Here is a 10000-nt window from a genome sequence, read left to right as displayed (position 1 = left end):
ATTATGTCAGATGCCTTAGTTTTGAGAGATGGTGGCACTGTCACCAAAAGAAACAACATTCTGACAAGTTCAAGGAAGATTCTTGAGGTCATCATTTTACAGCCATACCACCCAGTAAAAGACCAAAAAAACCCAACAATGCACTCTAGGTAGGAAAGTACATAATGTTGTGTATCACTTCACAGCTGAAAGAGGGAGAAAAAAAAAAAGAACCAGCATTTTTTATATGGCACTAATTATATTTAATTAAGTTATGTCTTAGCATGGTTTTTTTCTGTCATCCTGACTATGATGCTTGGTCACTATTCTCTGTAGACTTTTAAACATGGCCCATATATAAACTGGAAAGCTGGCCTATCCTGTCTATCATGATTTCTTTTCCCCTGTCTCTACAGAGGAAAACATTACCCATCTTTGTACTGTAGCCTGTGTTGTGTTTGCTGGCGTCCGCCGCATGCAGGTTAAAGAACACTTGTCTGCTGGCTGGAATGTTGTATTGTAAACCTTCTGGTTCAAGCACAATAAGTCAAATCCTTCCTGCTCAAGCTGACTTAGGACTAGTGGAATGATAATTAATTTTGCAGACAAAATACCCTGAAGTTTTGTTATATGTTATTGCATTCTGACATTTAAAAAACTATCATGGAGAATAATGTTAAATGCTTTGAGAGATCTATTGGTTTCCTTACTTAGAGACCTGAAAATGGTTAGTTTCTGTCAACACTTGTTTCACAGCAAAGTTCCAAGTTTTCATAAGCTTTTTGACACTTACTGAATCATGTCAGGGCCCGAAATTTTCTTTAAATCTTGTCATCTTTTTTGTAGCTATGTAATGACATTTTCTGATTTGTCTTTAAATGTTGAAGCATTTTTTATGCCAAAAGCTGTTTTTACTCAATAGTCAAAGTGATCTTGCATGCATGAGCACCTATAAGTTAATACCACCTTACAGAGACAGAAATATAAACCATGGGTCTGTGTCTGTAGTTGAGGGATACGAAAGAAAGCATATGGGTTTAGGTTTTGTTATAAATACAGAAATTTACTGTGAAGAAGATTCATTGTACTTTCTTAAACCATTGCATATGTTTCCTAGCATTAATATAGTTTCACTTAATGTGAAACTTCTTGAACCATTCAGAATACCTGAAAAGAACTGTAGCTAATTGCAATGTCCTCAAATTACTTTTAAAAATATAAACAATTCCAGTTGGATTTAAAAAAAAAGGTAAGGGTGAAAGTGGCTTTTTGTAGCTTTAAGTCATTTGTTGAAAGTTATTTGTCACTTCACCCTAAATCATTTCCCTGATTAGCCAAGTGAAGCCAAACTGGTCTTTTCTGTCCTAATCCTCTTTCTTGGAGCTTCTGCTTGTTTTTCTTCTTTTACATCAAGCTTCTAGGTAAACTATTTTCTGAGCAGAAGTTGCAGGTCACTTCATAAACCAGGCACTCTTCAAAGTTGTCATAAGCATATTACAGAAATACAGACTACTAGATTGGGGTAGAGTACCTTATTAATATTTCATTTTGGTACAGTATACTTGCATTAACTCTCTTAACACAGGTATCATATTGTTTCAAGTCAGAGAACCTGAAACATTGCAACAAAGATTAGACTAAGAGCAAAGCCTTAAAAACTACAGCCATTAGTCCTGTCATCCCCTATAAAGTTAATGGGTTGGAAAAATGGTCAATCTTTGGACTAAAAGTTGATATTTAATTGAAAGAAAATGTTTTTTAATTGTAATGGGGATTTTGCATTAGCTTGAACATGAAAAGGTACTAAAGGATCTAATGCAAGGTTATGTATTGATTTCCATCTTAACGCTAGTGCAAAATGAAGAAATATTTCTATTTCATAAACAAATTCTCCTATTCAGCATCATGACTTCTTATTTGTTTTAAGGGCACAGTAAACAGACTTGAGTGAAAAGAAGAAATAACAAAATATTCTAGGACAGCTTGTGCTGATGTATAGGACAAAAAGCCATGACACTGCTGTAAACCCTATTGCTTCTGCACCAGAATTATCAAGATGTTATGTGTCACTTTCACATTTTCCAGGGTTATTTGGTTGAGGAAAGCAAGAGCATCTGTAAACCTGGCACTACACTGCCTTAATCAAAATGGTTTTACTGATCATGGATTATAACAAGAGACCTGACATAATAGATGTGCAAAGTCTGCCCAAAGAATTAGCATCACTATAGGCTGGATGGATGGACGTATTCAGGAAACGTAGTTTTTCTTGAAAAGGAAAATGCTTAAGCTAAATGAGTTTAAATTCTTATTATTAATAATACTTAGAACACTACATTGAATTTGGGAGATTTCATTTTCCTTTTAATACAAACTTATGTAAATCAGGTTCTTTTAAATCCTATACAGTTTTCTTTAATAATAAGCCATTGTTTTGACATTCTACTTAATAAACAAAAATTTGTCAGGAGTGATACCTACATACAATTTGCAAGTCAGTGTAAGTTACTTAATTTAAAACTGAAAGACAGAGAAAGCATTGCAAATACTTTATGAATAGTATTGCCATAATTCTATCATAAAAGTTATTGTAATACTGAGCGGGTATGGACTGCTGTTAAGGTGCTTCTGTTATATACCCCGTAGTTTGCCATTTGTAAACACATCTTTTGATGTTGCTGCCAACATCCTGGCAACAAAGCAGTGCAATTTCAAATGAGCTAATTAACTTAATTGTTGATGAAGCATGAAACAGTTCATTCACCCTGTTAGCTGCACCATGACAACATAAGAGTCTCAGCCCCTGAAGTTACTCATCTATATAAGCCTATCTGTAGCTTTCCATTAAGATCTATTGCATGCCAAATGAGTATGGCTCTTCTAACAAAGACCAGTCCATAATGTACACAGGTATCAAATCAGTGCTGCTATTGAAAATTCAAATGAACACAGAAATACTAGTAAATACTTTGAAATAAACAAAAAGGAAAAATTGCAGAAACCCATTGCAGTTTGAAGATGCAGATGAAAAGGAAAAGCTGTGTCACTTCCTAAATGCTATGATTTTGAAAATAGCTGGCTAAACCAAATGCTGAAAAAGCAATGACATTACTTTTCATTCCTGAAAGGTGCAAACCCACCTGTACACTGTGGGTTTTTTATGTACCTTGTGCACATGCAAGAATAAAAGCAAAAATAGATTAGCAAGTAAGAGTTAAATGGTCATGCTTAGGCCTTTGTGCTTTTTTATTTATACTATACACAGTAATTCCCACTTCATACAAACTGTCAGAATTTAAAAAGTGCTTTTTCATACTCCTACTATCCAATATAAAATCTAAAGCATCTCTTCAAATTTTCTGAGGCTCCATTTCAGTAAAGGATAATAAGAGGATTAAACACTGTGCTATTGAAAGGCCTGCAAAAGTGTTCGACATGAAAGAAAGGATAACAATTTGACCCTCTGCCAATAGCCTCGATTATCCAGTTGCATGAAATACACACAAAAAAAATCTCTGAAATGGTTTACAGTAAAACTTTGTTTGCTGTCTTTCACTTTCCCTTGCCTTGAACCATTTTGTACCAACGAATAAAAATCCACCTACTTTAAAAATTGTCCAAAATCTTCACAAACGCTTTCACAGCCAGGCCATTTGCAAACTCCATGACCATAGAGAGTATGGGAGGCCCCAGTCTCCTCATGTGACGAGCTGTAGCAAAAGAATAAGGCATCAGATTCATCTCAAAAGCCATAATCGTTGGAGGCTGCTAGCGCCTGTCAGGTTACGATCAGTGACAAACAGGTCAAAACAGGTCAATTTAGCTCAGAGCAGTCAGAAAAATTTAATCGTTCTATTGAATAGTTCAACTGCCAAGGCTAGATGATGTTCCAATTAGAGAAGAAATAGAGCCAAAGATGACTGTTAATAAAGGATGAAAAAATAAGATGACTGTATAATACCATATGCTAATTATGCCATATGACCTTGGTGTAACATTTACCTATAAATAAAAAATACACTCAGAAATGATCAATTCTAAGTATAAATATTGAAGACTGACAGTCAGAATTCCTGAATATTGTGAATGTTCAAAATAATATTTGAATTTTATGCTCAATGTGTATAAAAATAAAGTTGCTTCCATTAATAAATATTTTTGTTCACAAGTATTGCTTTCATTAACTATGTGGCTTCATAAATATCCCTAGCTGTACTCCATGCCTTTTTCTGGAACTTCTGCAATTGTTTCATCCATGATGAGTTATCAAAGAAATTCAGGGAATTATTCTGTGGATGTAGGTGACATACTGAAGCAAAGAACCATTATGTGAGATATAAACAAAAAAGTGATAATAACTAAAAGTACTACTACAAAGGTTTTCAGATTTTTAAATAATACAAAATAATGATTGAAAACTGCTCTCACAGTCATATGAGCATGAGAGAGACTTAAATCATAGTCTCCTAAGTATTAAAATAACTACATAGAAAATTTTTTGAAAAGACAATTACTTGCAATTTAGGTTATATACACACAATTAAATTTCATCTTATATTGAGATGTAGTATATCTCACTACACTAATGTATTTACTGGTAAGTGTAACAGATATTACATACTCTTGTATTTAAACCATTACTTGAAATTAAGGAAGAGTAAATAATATCTGTCAATGTGTCTACAAATGATTTTAATTTCATCCGTATGATGGAATTCCACTGTATTACACTAGCAACATGGAAAATTTATAGGAAATATGTCTAAATAAACTGTCATGCATAAAAGACAGAAAATTTAGTGGTTCTTTTCACAAGAAATAAACAACATGAGAAATGTCTTAATATACTGTTTTGAAGCACTTTTAATATAGAATCTTTGCACTGAATTACAGCCTTGACAACTCATATAGATTTACTTTGTCAATGAAACCGGGAGTGTGATTCAACAGTAAGGGCCTGACTGCCAGGTGTGTTAAACATGAATGAAACTATGCAGCTACAAAAAGTGCCCACAAATGTGCATTTACACCCCTACACCAGCCCACTTGACTCTGTGATTAACTTTTACCCAAACAATCATAAGTTCATGAGTTATAAAACCACATGCAGGTAATTTTGTTGTGTCTGCACAGTTAGACACTATTACGGAAAATTACGCCCTACTGATAAACTATTCTGGAAGATCAGGTTCCACGATCTCTTAATAAACCTCTATAAAGAGCTATTTTTTGATTGGAAATCATGTGACTTAAGATGTTATACAACCGCTTCACGTCAAATGATAAGCACAGTTGAAATCCCATCAGAATTACCTGTCTCGCCTTGCATTTAGAACTGAAGACTGTCCATTCACTATGGAATGATGAGTTATTGGTGGTGATGCTTTGGAAGTGGTGGAGGAGGTAGTAGAGGAGGAATTGTTAGTAGTGAGGTCTAGCCCTCCATGTTTAATGCCATTGTCTTCCATACTGTGAACTCCAGTCACTTCTTTCCATAACTGCTGAATCTCAGCAGGACTTAAGCCAGCTATAAAATGAAAGAGAGCCTCACTAATATAACAACATAAAGAGTTTCATATATGTGAGCTCAGTGTTATTAATGGATTAATGCCAACAATAAAGCTGATGCTGTTTTACCAGCACAATCAACATGTAGTAAAACATAAATTCATAAAGTCATAAATTCATAAATTCATAAACATAAAACAAAAGAGAGCTTAAAATTGCTCTCTACTCCACTTGCAGCCTGGAAACTTGTAGTTTCCCGGATTCATCCTTGGTCACAAAAAGCATGTTGAATGTATTCATATATATGTGTTAGGGTTGTCTGGCTCAAGTTTGCATGAAGTCATGGAAACCTACAGTACAATATGCTTCTGCCTCAAGTAAAGACTTCAAAACACAGGCAAGAGAAAGGCTGTGAGCATTCTCTTATCTTGGCACTAGAGATGCAACTAAGATAGGAAACCAGATTTTGAAAGATGAATAGCTCATCAGAAATATATACAAGTTCTGTCACTGCCAGACCTTGTAAGTTTGACGTATCACTTTTGAAAAATACTGATTAAATGCAGGAAAGAATATGAAGCCCAGAGATCTCATGATTTCAAAGCCAGGTTCTTCAGCCTAACACGGTTTGTTCCAGGGGTATCTCAAAATCTGTCTTCTCTATTTCATCTCAACAACCAAAATTAGGTAACATAGTCATGGTCATCTAGATGTGCTGGAATGCAAAACATTCAAAATTTTGATGCTGTTTGAATAAAAATATTGTGTGTGGGTTTTTTAGGGTTTTATTTGTTTGTTTGTTTATTTCTGGTCCTGAAAAGTACTAGAAAGCATCTGTTCATTCAGGTTAATAAGATACAGTAGAAAAATGTAAAGACTGCTTTTTACTGTTTGGCAAATCTATTTATTAGATAATGTTTTATTTTGAGAACATATAAACTCAGACTACTGAATGAGATTCAATAAAAATTATGAAGAAAGCACAGGAAGTTCTTTAATTCTTCTCAGTAGCTATCTCACCATGAAGTATTCAAAACTATTAAAAATAGATTAGTAGTTATTTACAGAAATATTAATTTCTGGAGGAAGTATTAAACAAAGTGGGTGGCAGGGATTTTTTTTTTAATTATGAACCAGCTCATTTTTAGATTACTGCTTTGAGTCCTGCATCTTTACCTTAGATACCAACACCCATTGGCAAACTCAGATAAGGAAAAAGTAAAAAAAAGTTGATTGCAAGTCCTAAAACTGGACTTTATACCATATTTGTATAGAAAAACCCTAGGTTTTTAGGAAGCAAGCAAAGAAGCCAGGCTCCAATTTATTGAATTAGAGATGGGTAATGGGAGTGATGGTAATACTGGTTGCAATTGTTTAATGAGGGTAAGTAATTACTGCTGAGTTCATGAGGTATGTTCCAGCAACACTGCAAAAAACCCACTTTAGTGTTCTAAATAATAGCTACCTGCAAATGTAGTCACAAATCAAACTGAAATAATGTATTCATTTAGGTGGCATGATATACGAAGTACATTATTTACTTCAAAGTCTTCCTCCCGCTGTTAAAAAAATAAACTAATTCTGTACTGAAAAAAACCACCAAACCCAAGAATGAAAACATCTGTTTAGGTGAGCAGATACCATGTCTTCTAGTGAGAGGAATTTAATTTGAGATCAGCAAACTGGGGGTGCTGTGTGAGGTGAGTGAGAGCTGCCCCCCAAGCTGAGCGGGTGCAGGAGGGCTGGCAGCAATGGCCTCTCCACGGGCAGGGACTCCTGCCACGCTGGCCCTGCCCAGCTCACCTGGGGCTTTCTTAAAGCAGCAAGAAATTTCTAGGCTCAGGCTGGTTAACTTCATCACTTCTTCAGAGGACCCTGAAAGGCTGCCTTTTAGGATAAAAGGATTACGGGCAGGGGACTTAAAAAGTATAAAGTTAATAAGCGGATTTGTAATTAATTGTAAATTATGGCAATTTTGTGGTATCTGTGTCTAAAAAAGTCCAACTCTCTTTTTACTAGAGGCTTGTGAAAAGGCTGACAGACATTTCAGTCTGGATGTAAAAGTAGGGTAAGTTTTAAAGTTTCATAGCCTGTGACAACCCTTAAAATGCCCTCCCCACAATATATTTAAGGGGAAAGGATCAAAAAGAGGACCAAGAGTGGAATAAAAATTACGAACTATAATAAAAAGGTCAAATACTGATTTCCTATGAAATTTACAAACACCAAGAATTTGGGGATTTTAATATTACTTTTGTAACTCTTTTAACTTCTACCTACTCTATTTTTATGTTTCAATAAATGTTTAATAAACCATCACTTATAAAAACCATCAATTTTTCTTTTTCCAAGATGGATCGATCAAGACTTGGTGTTTTGGAGGTTTTTTGTTTGTTTAGTTTGTCTGGGGCTTTTTACTGCTGTGATTTACAGTTCTTTGCATTTAATTAGCATCAATGCAACAATACATGGAAATAACTCACAGCTAATCACTGGTTTTGGATACAGCATTGTGAAGACCTAGTCACAAAATACATGCTAAAACACCTACTGCATCTTATTTGTGGTACCTGACCATCAAGAAAATATGGGAAACACTCTTGTTCTTTAAAGGCAGAAATTATACTTGAAGAAAATACTGTTTAAATATGCAAACCTCACGGCTGTACTTGTAATATGCATATTTTCAGACTTTGCCAATAATAATTTGTGGTTTATGGGACTCTTTATGACCAATAACTTACAAACACAAATACGTCATGCTACTTTCAGTGTTCTAGCCATCCATGTTACTATATATTCATATACAGTTACATGGATGGCTATATATCCATATATATTTTAACTATAAAATTTTGTAATTTCTTATTTCTTTATTACCAATCTTTTTTGTTATGAGTTCAGCTGGACTTAATTCTTTGAGTAAAAGAAAGGTCTTTAAAAGAACTGTTTACTCCTAAGGACTACTAAAAATGTTTTTTTCTCTGTTTTTATGCTAGCAGATGAATGAGTGTTGCATTAAACAATGAATATCAATGCAATTGGGTAGGAGCGCTGAGGGAAATCTATGGGGATAGCTTAATGTGAGAGAAAACCTGAGGAATTCCTCTAACAACAGATGGCACAAGAGGAGATTGCAAAAGGTAAAGCAGTTCAGAGGGAAGCTGTGTTTCATGCTTTTTTTGACTCTGGTCCAAGCCAATCCTACAAAAAGAAACAAGAATTACCCGTCTCTCATCTCCAGATTTATGAATCAACTTGTCTCCCCACTGCTGTTCTATTTGGTGTAGTAGGACTCATTTTCCTTGTAGCTTTCATGACTTTAGATATGCTTGTGTCATAGCTTTTTTACGCAATTAAATTAACACATTTATTTGCAAGCTCTGATTTTCTCATTGTTTTGGTTTATTTTTTGTTTGTTTTGGTTTGGGGTTTTAGGGGTGTTTTAGATTGTCTATATGCTGTGTACTCTGCTTTTGCTCATCTGATTTTTGAGGCTTTGATTTCAAAGGAAATCAAATGAGGAACAAGTTGCATGCATAAACACCAATTAAAAATAATGTTACCTGCTATGAACACAGCCTAAACAAAGCTCATTCCAGGACTGGGGTATCAGAAATCAGATTATTGTATAATTTTTATGACAGACACTTAACTCTCTATGGTAAAACAAACAGACATATACCTCACAGGTTATAGACAGAGTCCCCTAGATGGGAAGACTGACCTTATCTTAAAATGTTAGCAGCATTTATCTCCACGCTAATTTACGTTTCAAAATTGTGTGCCCTATTTTCTTTCAAGTAGTAGAGTTTGAGCTCATTTTCATCAGCGAGAAATCCTGATCAAAGTGACAAAAGGAATTTTTTTTTTTTAAAAAAGTCTTTACGGTTATTTGTCAGTCAGTCAAAGTTCATTACTATTGGAAACACCACCTTCAAAACTTGTTGTTCTATTTAACCTATTTAATACAAAGGAATAGAAAAGAAAATAAATCCTAAAGACTTGTCCCTAAATTCACTTGTCATAAATTGATGATTCAAAGTGCTTTCCAATGCCAAAGACTTTATTTTCTTAGAAGAAAAAGAAAAGAAACTGAGCTTTTGAATGGCTCTAATATCACTTTTGGATGTATTTTATACCTCTTTGTTTATATTAAATGAAATAACATTCCACTAAATCAGATTTCAGTGATTCCTCAGAGAAAAGCAATGATGCTTGAGTTTTGCTGGTATTAGAAATTGTTTTCAGCACATAAGCTCAATAAATATGCACCTTCCATCTAGGAAAAAACACTAAAAAGCTGTCTTTATTTTTCCAAAAGTATATGCTGCAAAACTTATCAGTGTCCAGAAAATTTGGTAATATGAATAATAAAGTTTCAATTACAAAGTACGCTTAGGTGTCCTAATGGGAAATTTCTGAAGTTCAGAGGCAAATGGAATGGCTAAAAAGTTGTGAATTTAGAAATTTCTCCAATCATGTATTACTGAAATACCTTGTGGCAGAGACT

At 34.4% G+C, this 10000-nt stretch overlaps 1 protein-coding gene across 18 annotated transcripts in view; it reads right to left on the bottom strand.

Moving 5' to 3' along the window:
- Window positions 1-10000, bottom strand: part of FOXP2 (forkhead box P2) — a 405934-nt gene that overhangs the window by 48961 nt on the left and 346973 nt on the right. For all 18 annotated transcript variants that reach the window (XM_064702660.1, XM_064702670.1, XM_064702656.1 and 15 more), the window contains 3 exons: window positions 9986-10000; window positions 5293-5506; window positions 3585-3689 (listed from right to left, as the gene is read on the bottom strand). The exon at window positions 9986-10000 is cut by the window's right edge. In XM_064702660.1, coding sequence (XP_064558730.1) covers window positions 3585-3689; window positions 5293-5506; window positions 9986-10000 — 334 coding nt within the window. The remainder of the gene's footprint in view (window positions 1-3584; window positions 3690-5292; window positions 5507-9985) is intronic.

This window comes from Zonotrichia leucophrys, chromosome 1A (genome assembly GCF_028769735.1).
Source record: "Zonotrichia leucophrys gambelii isolate GWCS_2022_RI chromosome 1A, RI_Zleu_2.0, whole genome shotgun sequence".
Taxonomy (NCBI): domain Eukaryota; kingdom Metazoa; phylum Chordata; class Aves; order Passeriformes; family Passerellidae; genus Zonotrichia; species Zonotrichia leucophrys.
The sequence above is the reverse complement of the archived record's forward strand: the minus strand, read 5'-3'. Positions and strand labels throughout refer to the sequence as shown.